General features: G+C 48.2%; 11 protein-coding genes across 11 annotated transcripts; 4 read left to right on the top strand and 7 right to left on the bottom strand.

Moving 5' to 3' along the window:
• Positions 1 to 509: 509 nt before the first annotated feature.
• On the bottom strand, positions 510 to 1,806 carry ONS95_008397 (uncharacterized protein). The gene is made up of 2 exons (XM_058501951.1): positions 1,579 to 1,806; positions 510 to 1,454 (listed from the first exon to the last, which is right to left on the bottom strand). The coding sequence occupies exons 1-2, from the start codon at positions 1,670 to 1,672 to the stop codon at positions 1,303 to 1,305; spliced, it is 246 nt and encodes an 81-aa protein (XP_058363273.1). The 5' UTR covers positions 1,673 to 1,806; the 3' UTR covers positions 510 to 1,302.
• A 291-nt stretch (positions 1,807 to 2,097) lies between these two features.
• Positions 2,098 to 2,522, bottom strand: ONS95_008396 (uncharacterized protein; the record flags this gene model as incomplete). The annotated part of the gene is made up of 2 exons (XM_058501950.1): positions 2,098 to 2,437; positions 2,506 to 2,522. The coding sequence occupies 2 exons, from the start codon at positions 2,520 to 2,522 to the stop codon at positions 2,098 to 2,100; spliced, it is 357 nt and encodes a 118-aa protein (XP_058363272.1).
• Positions 2,523 to 2,637: 115 nt separating this feature from the next.
• On the bottom strand, positions 2,638 to 3,566 carry ONS95_008395 (uncharacterized protein; the record flags this gene model as incomplete). The annotated part of the gene is made up of 5 exons (XM_058501949.1): positions 2,638 to 2,664; positions 2,714 to 2,806; positions 2,857 to 2,904; positions 2,953 to 3,125; positions 3,185 to 3,566. 5 exons carry the CDS (start codon positions 3,564 to 3,566, stop codon positions 2,638 to 2,640), a joined length of 723 nt encoding a protein of 240 aa, XP_058363271.1.
• Positions 3,567 to 4,658: 1,092 nt separating this feature from the next.
• Positions 4,659 to 4,976, bottom strand: ONS95_008394 (uncharacterized protein; the record flags this gene model as incomplete). Its single annotated transcript, XM_058501948.1, has 1 exon — positions 4,659 to 4,976. One exon carries the CDS (start codon positions 4,974 to 4,976, stop codon positions 4,659 to 4,661), a length of 318 nt encoding a protein of 105 aa, XP_058363270.1.
• A 1,628-nt stretch (positions 4,977 to 6,604) lies between these two features.
• ONS95_008393 (uncharacterized protein) lies at positions 6,605 to 10,600 on the bottom strand. The gene is made up of 6 exons (XM_058501947.1): positions 9,823 to 10,600; positions 9,567 to 9,772; positions 9,381 to 9,484; positions 8,899 to 9,332; positions 8,264 to 8,850; positions 6,605 to 8,152 (listed from the first exon to the last, which is right to left on the bottom strand). Exons 1-6 carry the CDS (start codon positions 10,071 to 10,073, stop codon positions 7,719 to 7,721), a joined length of 2,016 nt encoding a protein of 671 aa, XP_058363269.1. The 5' UTR covers positions 10,074 to 10,600; the 3' UTR covers positions 6,605 to 7,718.
• A 91-nt stretch (positions 10,601 to 10,691) lies between these two features.
• Positions 10,692 to 11,910, top strand: ONS95_008392 (uncharacterized protein). Its single transcript, XM_058501946.1, has 2 exons — positions 10,692 to 11,205; positions 11,278 to 11,910. The coding sequence occupies exons 1-2, from the start codon at positions 11,055 to 11,057 to the stop codon at positions 11,694 to 11,696; spliced, it is 570 nt and encodes a 189-aa protein (XP_058363268.1). The 5' UTR covers positions 10,692 to 11,054; the 3' UTR covers positions 11,697 to 11,910.
• An 877-nt stretch (positions 11,911 to 12,787) lies between these two features.
• ONS95_008391 (uncharacterized protein) lies at positions 12,788 to 15,906 on the top strand. Its single transcript, XM_058501945.1, has 5 exons — positions 12,788 to 13,278; positions 13,327 to 13,642; positions 13,700 to 14,031; positions 14,077 to 14,425; positions 14,479 to 15,906. Exons 1-5 carry the CDS (start codon positions 12,963 to 12,965, stop codon positions 14,660 to 14,662), a joined length of 1,497 nt encoding a protein of 498 aa, XP_058363266.1. The 5' UTR covers positions 12,788 to 12,962; the 3' UTR covers positions 14,663 to 15,906.
• ONS95_008390 (uncharacterized protein) lies at positions 15,256 to 15,813 on the bottom strand (the record flags this gene model as incomplete). Its single annotated transcript, XM_058501944.1, has 2 exons — positions 15,256 to 15,559; positions 15,620 to 15,813. The coding sequence occupies 2 exons, from the start codon at positions 15,811 to 15,813 to the stop codon at positions 15,256 to 15,258; spliced, it is 498 nt and encodes a 165-aa protein (XP_058363267.1).
• Positions 15,907 to 16,376: 470 nt separating the features above from the next.
• Positions 16,377 to 17,423, bottom strand: ONS95_008389 (uncharacterized protein; the record flags this gene model as incomplete). Its single annotated transcript, XM_058501943.1, has 1 exon — positions 16,377 to 17,423. The coding sequence occupies one exon, from the start codon at positions 17,421 to 17,423 to the stop codon at positions 16,377 to 16,379; it is 1,047 nt and encodes a 348-aa protein (XP_058363265.1).
• Positions 17,424 to 20,163: 2,740 nt separating this feature from the next.
• ONS95_008388 (uncharacterized protein) lies at positions 20,164 to 21,321 on the top strand (the record flags this gene model as incomplete). Its single annotated transcript, XM_058501942.1, has 4 exons — positions 20,164 to 20,537; positions 20,589 to 20,640; positions 20,695 to 21,126; positions 21,190 to 21,321. 4 exons carry the CDS (start codon positions 20,164 to 20,166, stop codon positions 21,319 to 21,321), a joined length of 990 nt encoding a protein of 329 aa, XP_058363264.1.
• A 344-nt stretch (positions 21,322 to 21,665) lies between these two features.
• Positions 21,666 to 22,448, top strand: ONS95_008387 (uncharacterized protein; the record flags this gene model as incomplete). The annotated part of the gene is made up of 2 exons (XM_058501941.1): positions 21,666 to 22,059; positions 22,183 to 22,448. The coding sequence occupies 2 exons, from the start codon at positions 21,666 to 21,668 to the stop codon at positions 22,446 to 22,448; spliced, it is 660 nt and encodes a 219-aa protein (XP_058363263.1).
• Between the last annotated feature and the right edge of the window lie 258 nt (positions 22,449 to 22,706).

The raw sequence follows: 22,706 nt of genomic DNA, 5'->3' as shown, positions 1-22,706 counted from the left end.
ATTAACGACTCTCAATTCTCATTACCACCTACGTAGAATGTAAACATCTCAAGCGACTCCACCGGTTTTAAGCTCGGTGTTAAATTGCGGCTCAGCCTGAGAAGCAAGCCATCGCACTCGTTTTGAGCCACCGTGCTTCATACACATTATCTAAGCCAATGAAGGGATTTGATTGCATCCCGAGCCGGGTCAGCACCTTGCGTCGACCCGTCATTGACTTTATTTCAACTAAAGAATTGGGAGTTGTGGTACCCGAGGACTCGGCTCCCACCACGCGTCTTCTGATTGTTTCCGGCCTTCGCACACTACTAATGTCCGGAAAAGAGAAAATCTTGGATCTTTGTTCTTTGTTCTTTCAATTGTCCTTAGAAGGGATGTCGTTAAGTCTCTATTAGGTTTGCTCGACTCTTGCTTGAACGATGATGGAATGGCTAGAGAATTGTATGTCAGTGTTTCTCTTGCCGCACTGACCAAAACTTCTATCGAACTGCGACGCCAGACTTCATGAAAACAAAACAATCAGCGCAACCAGCCAGTCATTGGACGATGGTCAAGGCTCGTCCGTGGTTCAGTTTTTATTGGTCTACATTAGGCTGTGTATATATGCATACCGACCCCAATATCACACCTCGGGATATATTGCTTAGGCAAAGCGATCTTGCCGAAGTATGGAATGAGTAGCTTGATGCAACTTTGTCAACATAGCAGAGATGTTCTCGGATTCAATTAGATACAGCCTGAATGGTACGTCGATATCAAATTAAGGCTCGTCGCGAAGTCTCATAAGACGCGAGATGGTCATGGCCTTCACCATCACCTCCCTGCTCCTCGCTGCCCTACCCTCACTTTCGGACAAAGCACTCAAATCTAGCTCGAACCCGGCTGCTTCCTTGCAACAAGCAACGACACCATCGCCGGCATCACATTCTGCATTCAACTTTGCGACCTCGAAAGCGATCTGTTCGGATACTGATAATCGGGGTAGATGGGTTGATATCGACTGATTGTGCGTTATTGGAACTGGACAGAGAAGCTGTCCAGACCAAAGGACAGTAAAACGATTGCAGAGAAATTCCGTTCAATCAGCGTCCACAGAACTCTCTAGTCCTTACGAAACACACCCACACCCACGAAATCAAAAGCAGTGTGAATCAAAGAAAAGCCATCAAATCGTATTCATTTCAAAGAAAGTCATCGCACTATAGAGCGATCTCCGCCAGCTCAGAACGTGCCTCCCGTCGTCATTCCCAAAGGACATTCCATCCAACCAATCATACAAACAATCAATCACCCAGAGGATGTTTAGATGATACAGCAATTGCAAGGCAGCGGGCACGGGATAATGAAGCAGAATCGTCCAGGACACATCTCTCCACCTCTCATTCTGACTTCTTCACGCTCAGCCTCCTGCTCGCGATCCTTGGCGGTGGTATTGGGAGATGGGAGGGTGGGTTCTACATTTGTCGGTCAGATGAGCTTATATCGTTTCGGAATTGATGGTTGATGAGTATCGTGAGTGGAAGAGAGAGGGATTGAGAAGGACAGAGAGAGTGAGATGGAGAAGTGACAAAGACATACGCATCGATTGCTTGTTATTCGGCTGAGCCATTTCCAAGTTTACGTTGGCAGCTTGGCCTGCGGTGGGGCCGGCTTGGGATGTTGATGGTGCCATTGTGAAGTGGGGTCGTTGGTACTTGAGTGGTTTGCAAGGGCTGATGTATTTGAGCGTGGTGGATTCAAGATATCTGGGGAGAGGATGATGAGGATATAGATGGAGATGTTGCAGATGAGAGATGAGATGGATGAGAATCACGAGAATATGATATGAGCTGAAACGACGACTGGCCAAGGAAGTGTGGATGACGTGCAAGTGCATACAGCCAATAGTAGACTGCTGATATTGATGAGGTAATGAAGGGTAGTTTAAGCGAGCTGTGGCGGTGCAGCGCAGCTTACGAGTTACCTCGCCTCATACGTACGTTTTCGGGGCGCAAGATCAAAATAAACATATCAATAACTTCATTATCGTCCAATTTATGTCCATCTTCCATACTCTTGAAATCCCCAACTCAATTGATTGCCCCATGATATTGCAATTCATGCAGTAGATGTAGGTGTAGGTGTAGTAGTAGATGTAGGTAATGGTGAAGTAGTGGATGTAGGGTACGGCAAGCACGAGCAAGCCGAGGAGACTCTCGAGATGACATTTCCATCGCAAGCGGACGCTGCGTACGGCTTGACGAGCGAAACCTCCTTGACCAAGAACATCGTGAAGTCATGACAGAACGCCTGCGATTCTTCCAAGCGGCCTGGCACGCTCGAGGAGCGGAGAGCACGGAGACAGTTGTCTGCGAAGCAGGGACGGGGATCGCGGTAGTAGTACCACATGTCGAACATGCGCTTTGTCTGTAGGGTGGTGAACTCCTCGTAGCAGGAACTGAGGGGTAGTTAGTTGTGTGTTTGGTGGTACATATATTTGGATGGGTGAAGACGGGGAGGCCTTACTCATCGGTGAATTCCATGTGGTTGTGAATCGGGTCTGGTCCTTCGTCATCGATGTAGGAATCCTGGCCGATGGGGCAGCCGTACTAAGAAATGTTCTGGGCAGGAGTATCTGCTACGTAGTCTCCTGGGCCATCACAGCTGTCGTCGCCGACCCATCCACTTCGTATTCGTCAGCAGGAAGAATTTGTAAACTGAAGAGGACACCCACGTGACCGACTTCGTGAGTGGCAGTCTTCCCCAGATTGTAGTACTCTCGAGTCCCACCTGGAACGGTGGTGTAAAGAAGGGTGGGCCCAGAAATCTTGTAGAAATGTCAACCGAGAACATTCCGAGACTCTGAGACTAGCTTACGTTGAAATCAACACTTCCCACATCTGTAGTGGTTGGATAGCGCGCAAACTACGAATTTGTCAGATATATGAAGTGCTGCGGCTGCAAAATACCTACACCAATAATATTGCTCCATAAAGACTGCTGAAAGTAAATGTTCAAGGTCTTGTAATCTCCCTTTCGGAGTGCGGATTTCATCTGCAGCTCGGTGTCATCATTAACACCTGTCGCCCAATGAGGGTTGACAGTGCGCGTAATGCCCTCGAGAACGAATTGGATATGATTTGGAGCTTTGGAGGTCAGTAATGCCCGCCCAACTACTAAGTCTCAAAAAATCAGCCCAGCATACCGTAATTCTCATTCAACACATCCATCTGCGCCGCGAGCTGATCATCGGGGATCCATCCTCCATCCAATGTCTCATTGACAGCAACAACATGTATCCAAGTCTTAACAGTGATATCGCCTAACAACCAAGGCTCGAGAGAATAGGTGGGCAGAGACCTTGCTCTAAAACGCTTAGTCGATACGGACGAGAAGTTCGAGACGTTCGAGAAGCTCCCGCTGCTTGGGCCGGCTACCGCAGCGATGGCAGCTAGGTCTTCAGCGGTTGTGACGGTTCCGCACCGTCCGCGGCCTCCTCCGCGCCCCCAGACGGAGCCTTGAGGATAAGCGATCACGAAAGGGAGGAGAAAAGCGAGAGCTGCTGGAAGGGGAGTGAGGCGGATCATGATGGGCGGATTTGACTGAACTGGACTCAGTGAGTACATTAGACAAGGAGATCCCTATCGCTTATATAATTGTCTCCAAAATCTTAGTAACAACCCATACTATCCTAAAATCTCATCATATCTTTCGATCCCTGGGTCTAGGCATACTAGGGAGGTGAGTGGCATGAAATGGACATGATACACTTGGAACCGATAATCGAACGAATCAAGCCCGCTCGTGTGCATGGGATGAACGATAGCTATAGGTTCAAAGGGCTATTATTCTAAGATAACTTTGACCTGTGGATTTGGGCAGGCTTGTGCCTGGTAGTGCCACCGGTCCGCCGGACACAGCACATTTCTCGAAGTGGAAGCTGAGAGCTTGATCAGCCAGCTTCTGGACACCTACGTCCAAATAGGCTTTGTTAATCTAATGTAGGTTTTCGGGAGCTTTCTAGAAGCTTTCTCATGATAGCTCAATGCAGTAAAAACCAAGCAGATCGCAGATTCAAACGGCATCGACAAGATGGCAAAGATGTTCAAATAATTCTCAACGTTATCTTCTGATGAACAGCTGGAGTCCAAACACCTAGATAGTGCAGCCAGAATACAACGTTCAAGGCACAGGAGTGCGGCGAGAAGAATGAGGGGTCAATTCGTTGTTCAACTCTGTTCAGGAAAGGTTGTTCAGGAAAGTCCAAAGCAAAAACAAGCAATAACAAGCAAATACGAAGACTAACGCTCTTTGCGACGTTCCCAAAGCGCGCATGCTACCTATGACCGGATCGCATGTCAAGATGCAAGTTGCAGCTGTAGCGGCTTGGGGAGATAGGCTTATCGGTTGATTGGGATTTGCTGGGTTGCAATGTAGGAGGTTCGTCGTGTGTAAGAACGTTCGTCCAATATTTGAGAGTGAGCGTATAATGCAGGGGTGGGCAACGCAAGCTTACGGAGGAGGTGATACAAGATAAACAACTTGAAAGTTGTACCTACCTATCTTGGTGAGCAGGATACGGTCGCAGTGGTGCAGAGAAGTCTAATAGAAAGCTTTACCTCCGTAGATTGGAAAGAGGCCATCTAGAATCATTGATGCTCCTAGAAGTGTTGATCCCATTAACATAGAGTTTGCGACCCCGGGGTAGTGAGGGCGGGGTATAATTGAACTGTTATTCCGAAACCTTGCTGATATGAGTTCCTGCCAGCGCGCATTGATTTCGGCCTTCTCGGACTTCCATTTACCCTTTTGTTATGGCAAGTCATCCATTGATGCAGCTTGCCTTTGCAACAGCCAGAATTGTGAAATGAGGTTATTCCCAAGTCCTTATGCCGCTCTTTTTTTTCATCATTTGTAATATTCAGCTGCGGTTTCACAGCATATCTGATGTTATCGATCTCAGACTCCGCAATCCTAATTGTTGAACCCCTGTCCATTCAGAATTCGTGCTCATAACCTCAACTGTAAGGTGCTTGACCGCGGGGAAATACTGCCCGAGATGAGCAATATATGACAAGCTTCTTTGGTCCCAAGGACCATCAACCCCCCGCATATCCTGTATATAATTGCCTACCGAACGCAGCTCTATGCGATCCATGTCGGCCAGAGATACGTTCAGATTTTTATGAAGAGGGCAACAACGTAGCAAGCCATGATACTCGCAACTATCCCAAGGCACGTTGGAAAAGGCCGCTCTGTCAAAATCCTGACCACGGATAGGTGCTAAATGAGGCGCATCGCGCGGGCTTGAGGTCGTTCGATATGTTTCTCTATTTCTGTCCCGAACAAACATTGAATTGTTCAGCAATGGGAATCTTCGCTGCTGCTCTCCAAGGCTGAATTGCCATATCATCAGTCGAAGCTCTGGGGGTAGCTTCCTGAACTTCGGAAATCCCGTGGCTGGCATTGTCAGTTGCTGAAAGCTTCCTGTCGCGTTGTGCAGAGAAGGGAAGAAAATGGTGAAAGAGATCGCAAGAGAGAATTTAAAAGAAAGAAAAATTAGGGACTTCGTTTCCCGTTGTGGGAGGACCATGAACGGCTACTAGTTTGGTGGTGATGCCAATTCCGAACTAATGGAAACTGCCCTGACCTCACGACATGAGGGAGGTTTCAGTGACAAGGTACCAAACTTTTCGACCTATCCTCTTCCATCAAGGAAGTTAGGTAAGCTCTCCAGTAACATGGTTTTGGTAGAGTATCGCGACCCTTTGTATGCCACAGCAATGTGCTTGACGTTGGCCTTGGTACTGTGGCCAGAATGGATACGTCCGACCCTGAATCAGAATCCTGGCAATTCCCAACCAGTGCCAGACTCAGTGTAGTGCCGGCATGGCCAAAGCTGTTCATGTCCCATGCATCACCCAAACCCGACCAAGTTCTCTCGCTCCATCCCTCTAACATAGATGTGATATTGGGCTGGGTATTCATTACCGGCATACAACCAAGCAGTTGGTTCTTGTGACTGCCACGTTATCGGGATGCTCTCGCACTAATAACAACATTGTTCGAATGTGTCCCTGATCTGCTGAATTCTGGAGGCCATTATTAACACCCCAAGAGATGTCTGTGTCGTACCAGCTTCGCAGCCAGCAGAGATATCCCGGCGCAACGAGCAATGGAGAAAATATCCTCGACTAAAACTTTTGCGGCGACACTTGTTCAAAACTTGCTTCGAGTGGTGTTGTTTGTGTAGAATCAGAAATGGGAGTAGACGTCGTAGAGGTCGTCATAGGAGGGAGGGCCACTGGTTGGTGCAGCGAGAGCCTTTATGACAGAATCGAATCTCTGCAGATGTGCTTAGCTCGAGGGCCAAATGGGTTTCACAGTTCCCCTTGAACTACAGAAGGAGACAAAAGCTGCCGACGTGCATGATGGTGGGTAGTCGCGGGTAGATTGGTATGAGTTGTTGTGTTGGAAGGCTGGAAGACGCGACGAAGTAGACGCGTTCTCGGTACCTCCGTACTGAAGTCTACGCCTGACCTTGAAGCTTGGTGCGTATCACTGAGAACGTTTGACTCCTTCCCATGCTTACTTCGTGATGTCTCGTCCAAGCCTTTTCCCCATTCGACTTCGTCCTTATTATACTGTACCAGAAGCATGTTGTAACTTTCATAAACGAAATTTCTCGAGGGAACACTAATGGCAACAGCATGGTGTGCCATGTCCACTGCCTCCACAATCTTCAAATCCCCCTCGTCACAATCTAGCTAGGCTTCCCTTTGGTAAGATCCATTGTCTGGACATGATTGACAGACAATACATAGCTTGCCTGCACAGCTTTTTCATACTTCAAATGGGGCCTCGTCTATCCGAGGCATCCATATTGGCCCTTACTCAACAACTTCCAACTTTTGCTGCCTCAATGTCCAAAGGCACTTTATCTAGACATGAGGTCTCTTTAAGCAAGAGCTGTTGTTTTCGAAGGTGAGGCTGGTTCTTGCCTTCAAGGTCGGGGGTGAGGTTGCTTCAATGATGATTCCGCAAACATGTCCATTTTCACATCGCTACGGCAAGCTTGAGGGGAAGAAATGGCGTCGAGCACGGGTTATGTGCTTGCAATCAATATATATCCACAGGTGGCCGGTGCTGGAATGGTGCCGAAGCCTCCTGGTACTCCTGGTGTACTCCAACAGGTCATCAAAACATCGGTGTGGCTATGAAGGAATGGGATTCGGAGGGGAAGAGTATTCACGGACACATGGACATAGTCCGGTTGGTATAATATTGAAAAGGTAAGCCTGCCACTTCGATGATTCTGGTTTGATTACATGGCGGGGGGATGAGAAAGGCAAGTTTCTGTGCAGACTACGTACGTATCAATGTGACGTGTTTTATTTGGCATATCAGACAGTAGCGAGATCAACACGAGAAGCAAGCCTCTAGCGATTGAAGCAAGTGAAATCTAAAGTACTGCCCATATCTAGTCTACGTGCGGGGCATTCTTTGACGCATCCCCCGTCACGTTGTGATGACCTTCCATCCACATGAGCAGACGTCTCCGCGACAATGGAACCGACCGAGCATCCTTTGCGATTTTGGATTCGCGTCACCACAAGCCAACTTCCTGTTTCCAGTGGTGGTTGACCGGAATGCCTCGCATGAGGATAGAAAATTATCCAGAGAATTTTCAGGCCACAGCACAAAGTCCATGATATCTCCAACGGCTCTTCTTGCGGTCGTCAGTCATCGTTTTCGTTGTTATCGTTGTCGGCATTCTCGTGATCATCTGGCCAAGGATCTTTCCAATCCGGGACCATTCTCAGACCCGCAGCAAAATGTTCGCTGACGTGGGTACATCTTTCATCCCAAGTTGTGAAAACCGCACCACAAAAACCACACTGCCGTTTCCAATCAGAGTGGATGTCCACATACCATGTATCGACATTAGCTCTGCACCCGTGTGCTTCTAAAACATGATGGATCAGCTTGTCTTTACGATGAAACTCATGCCCCATCCTTAGAACGTTGCCTATACAGAGGGCATGGGAGTTGGAGTGTTGCCCAGCTAAATCGACCGTTCCATTACAGACATGGCAAGTAACACTTTCATTTGTCCCCTGGAGAAGGCATTCCCAGCGCCTCTGAGGCCAGTGCGTTTCCTCATGGCGTTTCCCTGTTAAATGAGAAATATCAGCTCCAGGTTCTGCTTGAGATCGTATACAAATACTTGATAGAAGCCACTGAAACAACACGTTTACAGTATGGTCCGGATGTGGATACTTACAATCGGCCCAGTACGTGTTTTCTTTCAGGCAATATGTACCGTCTGATTTAATGTGAGTACACTGGTATGGTCTTTCTCTACGGACGTCCTTCGATGCTCGTTTACGCTTCTTTCCTGCGGTCGAGTTGGAAGTGCTAATGCTTGACTGATATTCTGAACCCGTAGGGAGCATCGATGATTCAAAACCAAATGGAGTGGATCCAGGAGAAAGTATGATGCTTCTCGTGCTTTCGTGGTTCATAGATGTATGCACAGGTGTCGACAATCCCACTGCACCAGCTTGTATCATTTGGTGTAGACACCCCAGTAGACTTACGTAGATTGTGATGACTGCTATTGGGTTAGACGACGTTCTGAGTTCCGTTAATACTTGTATTAAGCTCCTGAAGAACGGCTCCGCCGAATTTTCTCCCGTCCCAAAACCACTTGCAGCAATACATTCCAGCGCGCCATGACAGTCAGGATTACTGACCATAGAAGCACAGCAGCTGAATATGAGGAGAACATCGGATTTCGCCTCCTCTAGAACCGACTGGATTCCAGACCATTTCACTGTTTGGATTGTCTCATCGCTAGCTTTCGCTGGGCTGGTTAAGTCAGCACATTTAATTTTGGATTAAAAGCTAGGCAATCACCTTGTCCATTCCAGCCGACGTTGTGTGGTCAACCTCCCGTCCCCTGCGTAGCATACCACGAGAAGCGGGTATTTCTCGCTTTGCTGCGCGAATTCCAACACCTTCATATGTACTCGAAACTGTGATTTTTCCATGGGGATTTTCCAGATTTCTGTATCAAGCATGAACTTGCGCTGAAACCCGGCTGCAAGCTGCTGAAGCAAGGACAAATTACTGCTCCTGTCGTTTTCCCAAAGAATCAGAAGTACAGAACCACGGAACAATGAACTGCGGCGTTCTTCTGCAACGGGGTCCGATAAATAGATCCCAGCCTCATTTCTTTGGAGTTCCGTATACACAGGTTCATCCATGCGAACTTCTTTTCTATAGAGGGGTGGATAGGCAAGTGTAGTTGCAATAGGAGCTGGGCCGTGACGCCACCTGTCAGCCGAGGGCTATTCATTGTCAGCTGTTACAGACTCAAATTTTGGCTCTTTACTTACCGACATATTTCCAGAATCAAGCAGTAGGCCTGAGCTTCGTGGAGAGCGAGGTGATGACTCTTCTGGAGTGTGAACGTCTACATCTGACGGCGTTACAGCTCGCTCTACTCGAGTTAGTCTGCCACGTACTGCTGCTCATCCAGACACCAATGAAATTAGTTCCATGGACTTGAAGATCCTACACACCTGGTGAATTTGGAGGTATCGAGGGGTTATCATGCATGTAACGTGCAAGCTTCGCGCTACTGATTGGGATCCCATGGACCTGTATTGACGAAGCTTTTCCAGCAGCTGCACGATCCCGAGACTTGCGAACGACAGCGTTCCATGCTTCTTTGGAGATGTTTTTCGATATTCCCCACTTTTTGAACCTATCTTTGTACTGTTTGTCTCTGATATTATCAGTGCTGGGCGGTCAAATGAGGAACAGCTGGCTGCTTACGAGGCTTGAAGAAGGTAAATTTCTTCCATAAACATCCGAACACTTCTTACTGCAAGATTCTGGTCGATATATAGCCTCATAATTTCTGCCTTGTGGGCGTCCCAATCTTTCTGCGTGAACTTTCGTGGCAGCTCTCGTACTGGACTGGGCGCGTCTGACCCCAGAGGATCATGTCTAGACGACTCCGCGACTGAAGCGGGCTCACAGGACTGTGGCTGGGCGTGCCCCAACTGCATTTCAGCCGTGGCCATGTGACGTACTTTGGTTCGGACAGCGCGATGATATTCTTTTCATTGCGCACGAAGCCCAAGAGGGATATGCGGCATGTGCGAGTCTCCTCACAGCCAGGTACAAGTTCCAAAGAAGTCGATATGTTGTCGAGGACGACGTCGCGGAGGGCACAAGGCAGTCAGGACCACGACCAACCCTTTGAGGCACATAACGATACGGCACTACGAAAGTACCAGCGCTACAAAAGTACGTTCTTTCGACATGTGGCCATCTGACAGAAAGTACCGTGCTCCGGAGGAACGTATTGGGACGCAGGCGATGGCGGCCCAACACGCTGATGCGCTCATCATGCTACAGTTGGGGGCGCGTGCCCCAAGGCGCTTTTCTGCCGCCCCTCGGGGGGCAGTGCTGCCTCACACTCTTTCCATTGGTTGTCAGGACTGCCACGTATGCCCTCGAAACAGGTTTCTGGCAAAGGAGGGACGCAGCCCCTGTGCATGGTGGCCCAGTGGCATCGCGAGATGAGGGTGGCATTCAGCTGCCAAGTGGTACTTCCTGAAGCGAGCCAACTGGACCCGTCCTCGCCCTCCTGTATCATTAGGGGCTGCATGTTCATAGACGTTCGGATTAAACGATCACACTTACAACACCAACAATGGTTGGGCCATTCCGCATCCCGCACTGGGAGGAGGGTAGAACGGTAAGGTAGGATATCAGCAGATGTCACTGTGCATCCATGGGAGCGAGCCCTCCTATTTCGTTTTGATTCCCCTCGCAGCCATAATGCTGAGGCCAGCCGCGCACCCATCTCAACAAGCTCGCCTCCCCTTGATTTCTATGCGTCCCCTCTAGCATTCTTCAAAGACTTCGACTCCTTCCTCTCTCTTCACCCCATATCAGTTGCTTCTGTTTCAGCAAGCAAGCAGCTGGAGATCCCACGAACTCGTTTGCAATCTCCTTTTAGTTTACCAAAGGTCCTTCATTACGACCCGCTCAGCACTATGGAGTCCCAGAATGGCTCCGTGCCCGCCAGCGGCGATTCCCTACCTTCTCCTCTCGGCACTGCAACTACAACTAAGCAGCTGCCGTATCCTCTTTTTGTCCTCATCGGCGTCGTGTTTCTCCTTATTCTGATCGTCAATGCTCTTCAGGGTGAATTATTTCTTTATACCTGACCAGTCTATGTGGAAGACAGATGCTCTATGCGGAAACTGATTGTACTAGGAATGCGCATGTTGTTTTCTCGCACAATACCTCTGGATCCCCCCACCGAGCTTCAAAGCGTTGTCACATCACCCAACAATGAGTTTCACTCACACTCATTCTCTTCTACCAATGTACGTGAACGAAGCAGTCGCTTTGCAACACGCACTGCTGTTGCAAGCTCTCCAAGTTACCTCCCGACCATTGCCTCCAATCATCAAACCACTCCCCAAACGCGCCCCAGCACTGCACCTGCTACATGCAATAATACCAGTAACACGGGTTTGCAACATATTGCATCTCCAATCGAGTCTCAAGTAGCACCAGTCTCGCCAACGACACGGAACACCACCGAGCCTGGGACCTCACGAGCTCGGACGGAAGACGGAAACGCTGCAGCCAGTTGTCTCAAAACACGGCCGCTATTTTGCAAGATATGATAGAAGGCAGTGGAGATGGATTGATGAGTCAGTGTATACTTCAGTAACTTTCACGGAGACGGCCTGGAAGAGTTACGATGGATAAGACAGGCTTAAATTTTCTGTCGTCATTACGACATTTGCCTTGAATGCAATCCTAGGTGGTACACAACATGATTAGACGTTAGTTTTTGCATTCCATTCACCTTGTCACTGATTTTCGTCTGTACCGTGGGCTTTTCACATTCGGACTTAAATAGCCATCGAGGTGCTCGCAGCAGTGTTCCTCTTGTGACTGCACATTGACTTTACGACTGACACCTTGTTCTTTGTATATGGTCTTACATATTGAGTGTTGTTATTGAAATGACCCAAATCAGCTTTTCTCATTTGTCTCCGATGGATTTGTGTGGTACAAATAGCTCCTCGCCATGGTTCAATCCAGATCAGCGGCAATGGCTTCGCTTATTTCCAAGCTACAGCCACTGAAGCCTACCAGGTATCCTATTTGGTATCCAAATGTTGCTTGCTTGTTGAGGATCCAGGAGCAACAGCTTGTCGCACTTGTCGTCACTTCGAAGTGCGAAGTCAGTCTGGCAGCAGTGAAGGAATAGTGCAATAGCCATACAGTATACTTTCAGCTCCCCAGTCAAAAATATGCTACCCTGAGAGCATCATCAGCAACTGCCGAAAACACACTTTTCCAGGGGCCCGCGCTGAAGGAAGGCACTAAAGTTGCCTATCCTGCCAGGCACGAGCGTATTTCAGGCGCTCTTCGCTTAGCTACAGGGCATTCCTTCAGGTTATTCAAACTAAGTAGAACGTGTGTTTTGTTTGGTAGTTGGGGGATAACCACCACATGAACCACATGAGTCTCATACATTTGATCTGATGTCAGCTTTCAAGAACAATTGAAATCGATGAAATCCGATCCCTCTCCACTGCCATGGATTTGGCAAGTGCTTGATGAAATCTTAATATGACGTCTGTTCCCGTTTTCCACTCGGACATTTCTTTCCGCTGGTCTTCATTGGGCACGTCACCACGATGGCTGGAGGTCAAGCGTCAACCACCTACCTGTCAACCCCGCACTGCTCTAACGAAAGGCAGGCGATCAAACTAGTGTCAGCTCGCAGTGACGGCACTTGGTCGATCAAGCCTGGGCCAACATCATCATGGCATTTTGAACTCCCATCTAATATTTTCTTGATAAAGATAAGTGCATTTCTCTCATTTGATGTCCCTGGAATTATCTCTTCAACTCGTAAGGACAAGAAAAATATCAAGATGTCAGTCTCAACTTCACTACCTTCTGACGAGTACATCAAGCCCACCATCACGGAGGTCGAGAAAGGTAATGCGCATTCTCCATCTCCTGATGAAGGCGCACATCTCGATCCCGTCATATCTGCTCGCGTAACAAGGAAATTTGACAAGCACATCATACCATGGCTGTTCGGCCTCTGGCTTCTGGCTTTCATTGATAGAAGCAATATCGGAAATGCTAAGATTGATGGATTGGCAGAGGGTCTGAATATTTTGAAGGGCAACAAGTTCAACATTGCTCTTGCAATATTCTATGTTCCATATATCATCGTTGATAGTATGTACGGTTCTTGATTCTCAGAAATTGTCAGACTAATCCCTCTAGTTCCTTCAAACTGGCTGGTCAAAAGAATTGGGGCTGGGTATTACTTGCCAGGTCTCGTCTTCGGTTGGGGAATCGTGAGCATGTGCCTTGGATTTGTGAAGACGTATGAAGGACTGTTGGCAGGAAGGTTCTTCCTAGGGCTGATGGAAGGAGGACTGCTTGGCGGAGTGATCATATACCTAGCAATGTTCTACGAGCGGAAACAAATCATGATTCGGATTGGGCTGTTCTACTGCGCTGCTCCTTTAAGTGGTGCCTTCGGAGGGCTTCTGGCTACGGGCCTTTCGCAGATCAGAACACCAGGATATGATGGCTGGTAAGTGATGGACTGGTCTGCGTCTTCGTGGCAAAAGAAACTAATTCGTTTTCACAGGCCATTCATCTTCTTCATTGAAGGCGTCATAACAATCCTCTTCGGACTACTGGCTGGATTCTTCCTACCTCACACACCTTCACACTCCAAGTTTCTCACCCAAGAGGAGAAAGAATTCGCAGTCCGCCGCATGCATATTGACGCACAAGGCGCTGTCTCTTCTTCGTCCGTCGATACTGAGAAGTTCTCTTGGCATTGGGTGAAGATTGCTATTCTCAATTGGAACACTGCTTTGTTAAGTCTGAACTTCTTTGCCATCATCACACCCATTTACAGTTTCTCACTCTTCTTGCCAACAATCATCAGCACGTTGGGATATAAGAGCGTCAAAGGTATTTTTTCTCCGTCACCATGAGTGTGTGACTAACTTTTCCAAGCAAATCTTCTCACCGTGCCACCGAACATGGCTGCATTCTTCGCCGTGCTCCTCGTCACTTACTTCTCAGACCGTATCAAACAACGAGGGATCTTCATGCTCGGCGGTGCTACAGTTGGTATCATTGGCTACATTATGTTGATCGCCTCTCCCAAGCCCCTCGTACAATATGGCGGCACGTTCTTTGTGGCAGTGGGCATCTTTCCCTGTTCACCCATGGTCATGGGATGGATGGCCAATAACGTTGCACCACACTATGTGAGGGCCACAGCGACCGGTTTCCAGATCTGCATTGCGAACTGTGCAGCTTTCATCGCTACTTTCACTTACGTCACGAGTGATGCTCCGAGGTTTGTTGACTTCTAGCCTACAAGAAGCGAGATGTGCTAACGAGTGATAATAGGTATAAGACCGGACACGCAATCAATTTGGGCATGCTTGCTTTGTGCCTTGTTGTCACAGCCGTGACAATATTGTATTGCAAGTGGGAGAATGCCAAGCGAGAGAAGGGCGAGCGGGACGATAGGCTCGACGAAGACCAGACGCTACTGGGGCACCGGCATCCCAAGTTCAGATATGCCATCTAACTGCGATTCATGGTATCGTTGATTATCTGTACGATCATTGTCTACCCCTATACCCACTATCATTTCAGCAATGGTCGCGGTGCAGGGCAAGGGGATCGTAAATATACCGCCGGCAACCTTGGCGGCACAATTTGTGCTCCTGCCCAGATAGCCCATTGGTAGCTGAGTGGACAGTGACGGAACCTCCTCAACCCTGGACACGAATTGGCATAAAAATCGCTTGGAGATGGGTCGGATCTTCCCAGAAATTCATGACATTGCCAATGCCGCGTGGAAATTTCGATTGTGTGTTGCTGACTTCGATGAAAGAATACATCAATGCGAGTGACGCGGGGTAGACTCAGCAGAGAGAGGCATCAAAGAAGATCCAGTGGTAAACGTCCTTGGTGAAGGAGTAATTGAAAGTTATGATACGATGAAGTCTATCGTACAGCGAACAATACATGGAAAAATAACCAGAATGAAAACGATACCACCAAAATCAGTTTCCTAATACTGAGTCAAAACAATAACCTCAAAGACCACTACAAATATCAATACCCCACATCATCAAAGATTATCATCTCTCCCCGAATCTCATCCCGATGTATCTTTCAGAGTCCATCACAAGTCGACGTCTCATCAACCCACAAATTACACATGTAACTCCTAACTCCCAGCGCATAGAATCCCTGAAAGTCTTGAACACTCTCACCAACCGGCGTCCAATGTCTTCCCTCCTTGACACAATCAACATCCGTAAAGACACAGCAGATGACCGAAGGATCGAGGTTGCTCTTCATGGATTGTGTCTTCTTGTCCCAGGTGTCGGGGAGATTCTGGCAGGTCTGGTAGTTGCCGTAGGCTTGGTATTCGATGCCGCTGTAGTTGGCTTCGGTGTAGAATCGTGCGAGGTCGCTGGGGAAAGTTAGTTGAAGCTAATAGGTGGTGAGGGTTGGTAGGGATAAGGGTTCTTACGGGAGATGATTGGGGTTTGTGGAGCAGGTGCAGGTGAACAGGCCGGTGTTGACGTCCAGTTTGAGCTGGCAGCCTTTTCCGAAAGACGTGCACATGAAGGGGTCGAGTTCACCTTTGTCTGTGCTCGGAACAGCTCGAGCCATTACGATCTGGATCGTGGCGAAGATTGCTTGGAGAGCGAGTAGAGGACGCATTATGGAATTGTGGCCAACCGTAATTTGTTCTGGTGGTTTGGAATTTGTCGAGCAATGAAAAGGAACAGAAGAATCGTGAGCTCCGGCTTCAAGAAGAGATAGATCTAAAAAGTCTCTCGCTCTTTCCTATTGTATGTAGTATATCCGTGTGGTTGGGTAGCCAATACTACTCCTTCCGTATTTGGACACCCCGGGGCAACTTCAATAATTCAATTCATAAATACCTATCGCTTCAATAAAAGGTCTAGCTCTAATCGGTATTAATATTAATACGAGAGACATAGTTACACGGTACCTCGAGGGTAAACTCCACGTTGCTGATTTGGACTTCAATGACACGAGGCAGCCGCTTTGGATTATTTGCGACTTCACATACGCCGAGACATTCAAAAACTGTTCTGCTACAACGCCACTTGGTTTGGTACAACAGTAGAAACAGTGACAGCTGAGTCAAAATTTTCGTCGAGGCCGATGTGTACCTGGGTGATATATACAATGAATCCGATTCAAATCCGGTAATTTCAAGCCTCCACCATCTAAGAGAACTACATTTTTACAACATCCTACCACCCCATCTCGGCCTTCAAAGCGTCTTCAAGAAGTTTAGCTCCAATTGCGTGTGTAGCAGCGTTGGGATGGTAATCACAGCCCACATCTGACCCTTGCCCGGGCCAATCCACGATGCGAGTCTTCACTTTCCGAAGTTGAGCAGCAGCGTCTTTGTACACTTTCAATTGGGTGGACTTTTGAGCATCGGCTGCTGTAGGGTAGGTATCGCTCAGAAGTGGAGAAGATACCAGGAAGATCTTTGCTCTCGGATACTTCTTGTTGACCTTCGTCATCAAGGCAACGAGAGCAGCCGTGAGGGTTGCAGGGTTGGCCGGATCACGGACACCCAGGTAGCTGAAGTCGTTCGTGCCGAGATTGATTACGACGGCATCTGGGACCCATGAACTTGGGAACGTGAAGCTGTTGTCTGCATCATTGGCGCCGTATCTTGTATACAGGATGGGCATCGTTACTGCATCATCTGGAGGTGTTGACGCATAATTTCTGTACAGTCCCTTCCCACTCCAGGCGACAACGCTGTAATCGGCACCAACAGCATTTGCTGCCAGAGCACCGTACGTTTGCGGATTGTCTTCCAGAAAAGCTGTATTTGTGCAAGGATTGACGCCGTCGAGACCATAGCCGACTGAGATCGAGTCACCGATGATTTCGATCTTTCGGTTCGGCACCTTGCCCGCGCTCAGAGCTCCATTTGCTGTGACGTCCGTGATGCGAAATGTGCCGAAATACGTTTCTGAGCGTTTACGTAGCTCAACCGTATGTTTCCCACGTACGAGCTGAGGCGTGGAGATGGAAGTGCCGTTGACATTGGGGATGACGATAGGCTCCTTCCCGTCAATGTACAGATCAACACTTGAGTTGCCGCTCACACTGTTGATGTTGATCGAAGCTGCGGTACCCGTGAAAGTGAATGCAACACCGGTACTCGGCCATGTGAGCTCTTTTGTTTTTGGATTGACCCGTCCGACAAATCTGTAGGAGGTTGCCTCCACTATCCCCCCGGCCGCACACAGCAGAAGCAAAGATGGGGTGGCCCTCATAATATCTGCTTCAAGTCTTCCACGGGGAAAATTCAAAGGAGGGCACAGGTCTATCTGTACCTTGAGGCTGAGACTCTAGTTTCTGGGGCATGGCTGGCGGGTACTTATATTTCCAAGCCATCGTGCCTGATCGGACGAACGGGGTGCTCGGGGAGGATGTCCTTTAAATCAAACTGGTACTAGCGACGGAAGTCCAGAGGCAAACAGTTCCCACCTGTCATGAGCTCTGATTTTCCTGATTGAATTTATTAGTTTATGAGGTTTGCGCTTCGTCGGAATTTCGGTGCACTTTACCCGTTACAAGGCGGAGGGACAGCTTCCACCCCATCAACAAGGGATCCTGGAACATCGAACTTCAACACAACTTCTGGATAAGAATTACGCAAGAGCTCTTTTGAACGCTACGGCGGTAAAGCATTTTGAAACAGGTCTATCCGTATAGAAGGACAGAAGATACAGAACAACGCTCGCGAATTTTGTCGTGTAAGATCCGCTTCTGAGAAATGGATGTGGGGTGCTTGAGTGCGGGGTCGCCGTACATTTATCCAGACGAGAGAAAATCTTGACACGGAAGCTGTTCCTACGATGCGAAAATTTCGTCATCGAAAGTTGATTCTCCAAGGAATCATCCTCATTCAATTCTGAGTCTGATCATAGTGATTGATTTGCTCCCGGACAGGTTTTGTTGGTACTGTCAACATCAGCTCGCTTAACAGGGCAAAAAGTCTCTTCTGTTCAGGGGCTCGCTTTCGCTAAATTATGCTTCAAGGTATTTTTGCTTAGTGATCTCTCCCCATCAATGAAAAAACGTCCAATTACCTGAACAGAAGGTTTAGGGCATTTTTCTAGTAGGTGGATGAAATAAGACTTTGTTGTCTTCACAGTTCAAGGCGATATGGACTGTCGCTGAGCCATTCTCCGCCTCGATCGATTCTGTAGTTGACCCTGATTGACCCTACGATGAAACAACGCGACTTGCTGCCACAGGCATCGTTCACATACCTTCCCAATAGGTCCTTTCGTAGTGCGAGATTCAAAACTACGTGAATTGTGAACGATCGTCTTCAAAGTGGGACAGCACATCTTGACCAATCCTTTACTTCGGTGGAACTCTTTAGCAAAGCCTGGGAGAAAACCCCTCATTACCCCGCCATGTGCCTTCCCTTCCTCAAAAATATCTAAACTTTCTGCATTCTGTATCCAACTACCTAGATATTTCCTCACGGAAATGCTCGTCAACCACTTAAGATGTATTCGCCTTTTATCGCTTGACCATTCCCAATGTCGTGGCCATACTCAGTCAGGTGTGCTTCAAAACAGCACCAGAAAGTTTCCTGGCAGAGTCATGAACCTTTCAATCGTCAACAGTAGGAGCTTTCTTCAATTTATACAAATACTCAGAGAATCGTCCAGATCATCAGGTTGAACGGAGAAAGGGCATCTGTGGCATTTGCTTCCCTCCTGGCCCCTGGCCATTTTCCATTGAATCCGGCATACTGGTAACTTCTCGGAGGGTCAGGGATCTGAGCACCATCAAAATCTTTGCCACTTTTAATGGCAGCCACTAGATGGCGGCATTTGTTCTTTCTTGGTTGATTCTGAAACGAAGTGGCTCAATACTTGTGTGCTCAAGTCTGGCATTTCTTTTCTGTTAGCTGGCTTGGTTGCCCCTTTCTCAAGATGTCAAAGGTCTGAATTTGTGATCCGATTCGCTGTTTCCGGAGAGTGGCATTCGGAGATAATAATCAAGCGAACAACCATCTCGGTCCGTGCCAACGCCTTCGGTAATCCGCCCCTCACTACTCAGTCAGGGGGATCGACACATCATCTTTGACCTGACCAATCTTCACTCCAGGCTATCTTCCGGGCGTTACTCGGTCCTTTCTTCTGAAGGCTCTTCATGAGACCTAGATCGCAATGCAGGTGATGGCGCATCGTGATCCCTGGATGCTGGAAATGATCTAGAGCAGCCCTGTGATTGCCGAACTGGTCCTTTGGGCTTATGCAGGCAATTGAAACTACGTCCCTAGTTCATCTTATGATCAGTACCTGCCAATGTGCCCTCGAGACCACACAGTTGGATGTCTCCGTTTGCCTAGGAATACGGCTTGCAGTAGCATTACCGTCTAGGACCCAATGACCCGAGCGCCGCTTCACTTCACTACACCTTTCTCGCATGTGCATTGGTAGATGTCAAGTAGTCTTCATCTCTTCATAGCTCTCTTCTTCTTTTGGTTATTTAATGTACCACATTTCGACGTGGGATTTTGCTGCTTATGGAGCTAGCTCCGAGCTCCTGCCCAAGTCTAGAACTTCCATCTGTACTGCTTTGTCGATATTTGGCATGAAGCCATGGCTTCTGTCAAGGACCCTGACTAGGTATTGGAACTACGTTCCTCAGTTCAGGGACCATCTGCGTCGCAATGGCAGCTGTCTCTTTCAGCCCCTAGCAGAGTTGCTTCTCGGCGCCGACGACTTAGACCTATTGTCAGGCGGGACGACGGCATGCCTGAAGTCTCTTTTTCCATGACTAAAATTACCTCTAATCACTCCATAGACTCTATGAGAGTATATAGAGATCGATGTGCCCAAATATGAAGGTGATAGCTCATTCTTGGCCTAGCCACAGTCACTCCTTTCAGATTTTGCTTGCAGCGCTTTTTTGAGTATATCTTTATTGAACATAATTTCTACTTCCATCTTCTACTATTATATCTGACTTTAAACTTGGCACGTCACAATGTACATTTCCAACGCTCTCAGTCTCAGTATTCTCGGCTTCGTCGGGACATCAACAGCCCTATGGACCAACTCGACTGGAACTTATCATCGATTTGCAGCGGCCAGTTACAACCTGGTCGACACATACAACAGTAACAACTTCTTCAACAGCTTCAACTTTTTCACGGGTGGTGACCCCACGCACGGATTTGTAAATTATCAATCCCAAGGCGCTGCTGCGAGCCAGGGTCTCATCAACAGCAACAATGGGCAGATCTACATGGGAGTTGACCACACAACATACAACCCTCCTTACCCAGGTCGTGCTTCTGTGCGGGTTGAGAGCAAGAAATCCTACAACCACGGTCTTTTCATTGCTGATATTGCTCACATGTAAGTCGGCTCCATTCCAGATATATGATGGCCGAAAATGACTCTGCCCAGGCCTGGGAGTATCTGTGGTGTCTGGCCCGCTTTCTGGCTTTTTGGTCCCAATGTAAGAAGACCGCTTCACCCTGACTCGGCTCGGATACTGACTACTATTATAAAGTGGCCAAGCAGTGGAGAAATCGACATCATCGAAGGCGTGAATCTCGCCGGCTCAAACACTATCACTCTCCACACCTCTGCAGGATGTAACATCAACACCGCGGGCTCGCAGTACGGGACAAACCTGCAACACTCCAACTGCAACCAAGATAACGGCAACACTGGCTGTGGTGTTACAACTACCACTGCGAATGCATACGGAAACTCGTTCAACAGCATTGGGGGAGGTGTGTATGCTATGCAATGGGAGAGTTCCGGCATCTATGTCTGGTTCTTCCCGCGAGGAAACATCCCGGCTGATATATCGAATGGACGACCCGTCACTGGAAATTGGGGAACACCAATCGTGGCATTCAACGGGGGCGGTGGATGCAATATTGACTCGTTTTTCCGGAATCAGAACATCATTTTCGATACGACGTTCTGTGGTGATGTAAGTTCCCTTTCCGTTGGAACCCTTTTCCCACGAAGAGTCGAAGCTAATTTTATATGACAGTGGGCTGGATCCGTCTGGGGAAGCAGCAGCTGCGCAGGCTTGGGATCTTGTCAGAGCTATGTTGGAGCAAACCCAGGTGCATTTGCACCTGCGTATTGGACCATCAACTCTGTGAAAGTATACCAGCAGTGAACGAATCATTGGGGGTGGTCGCAGTGTTCGATTCTTGTTTATATTTTGCTCATATAAAATTTACTTAACTTTTATTTTCATCAACGAGACACAAAAGATCACGAGTCTCTGATATTGATGCATGGTAGAGGTTCAAAAGAATGTGGCGATACCGTAGGCTTCTTCGGTATGCATGTGGCACAATGAGATTCCCGCTTCTTATTTAGGATTAGCCAGCCACTGCATGACTCAATCATCCACTTGCTCCAACAACACTCTCACTTAAATGTATGCTTCTTGGCCCTTTCCCTGTCTTGACACGTCAACGCGACCCCTTTAAAGTGCAACATCAAGACTCGCCAAACATGCCGCCCGCAAACATCACGCTCCAACTCGCAAGCCAGGACGATGCACCTGCCCTCGCATCGGTGATGACAGCTGCGTTCTCTGCAACCGATGCAGCATATCCTTTGATCTGGGGTTCAGCACCAGATGAGACGCATGACATGATGGCCGTGATGGGATTGTTTAGTCCCGTGCAAAAGCCAGATCGCGTGACGTACAAAGCTGTTGACGAGGAAGCGGAGAAGGTTGTTGGGTTCGCGACTTGGGGATTGCCGAAGGGCAAAGAAGGGAAATCGAAGAACGATGAGGGTGGGCTTCCGCCCATACCGGGTGTCAACGTGGAGTTGTGGATGGATAAGGTGAGGAGTACGAGGATTTATTCAGCTAGAGATGTGGATGTTGAGAAGGATATGGGTAGGTTGACTTCCACGTATCTCTTCAACTGTCTTTGGCACCAGTACTTAACTTGCTATTTAAATTTCAACCCGATCTCAAGATTGAACTGAAGTACTGCAACCATTGACAGTGATGTCGCAGATTTGAGCTTCTGTTTCGTGTCTCCCGAATACCAGCGGCAAGGCATTGCATCGTCGCTGCTGAGCTTAGGTTTACAAGAAGCAGATGCAAGAAAAGCTAGGTTCTGGTGTACGAGTACCCCGCAGGCTGTTCCTGTCTATGAGAAGAATGGATGGAAAGTCGTAGAGACGCATGATGTTGACTTGGGAAAGTATGGGGGCGCTGGTGTTTACACTCGGTCTTGGATGGTGAGAGAGCCAAAGAGCACGCCAAAGAGCACTGACTAGCTTCTTGTTGATGAAAACTATAATTTACGAAGTATTGTGAGAGATCTGTCTTAGAATATACACTTTTGCCGTAGAATAGTCGATCATGGCGGCTCAAGTTCCATTTGTGCTACAGAAGAAGCGTACAAATTGGGGAAATCAACTTGCATGCCTTCATGTGTGGGAAAATGCTTACCCCAGCCTTTAAGCAAGAATTGGTGGAACTTTGTTTTTTATAGAATTTTACTTGTCGCTGGATTCCTGTGCTTCATCCTGCAT

Source organism: Cadophora gregata (genome assembly GCF_030347475.1).
Source record: "Cadophora gregata isolate MNR1 chromosome Unknown scaffold_2, whole genome shotgun sequence".
NCBI classification, from domain to species: domain Eukaryota; kingdom Fungi; phylum Ascomycota; class Leotiomycetes; order Helotiales; family Ploettnerulaceae; genus Cadophora; species Cadophora gregata.
This window is presented reverse-complemented; position numbering and strand designations above follow the sequence as displayed.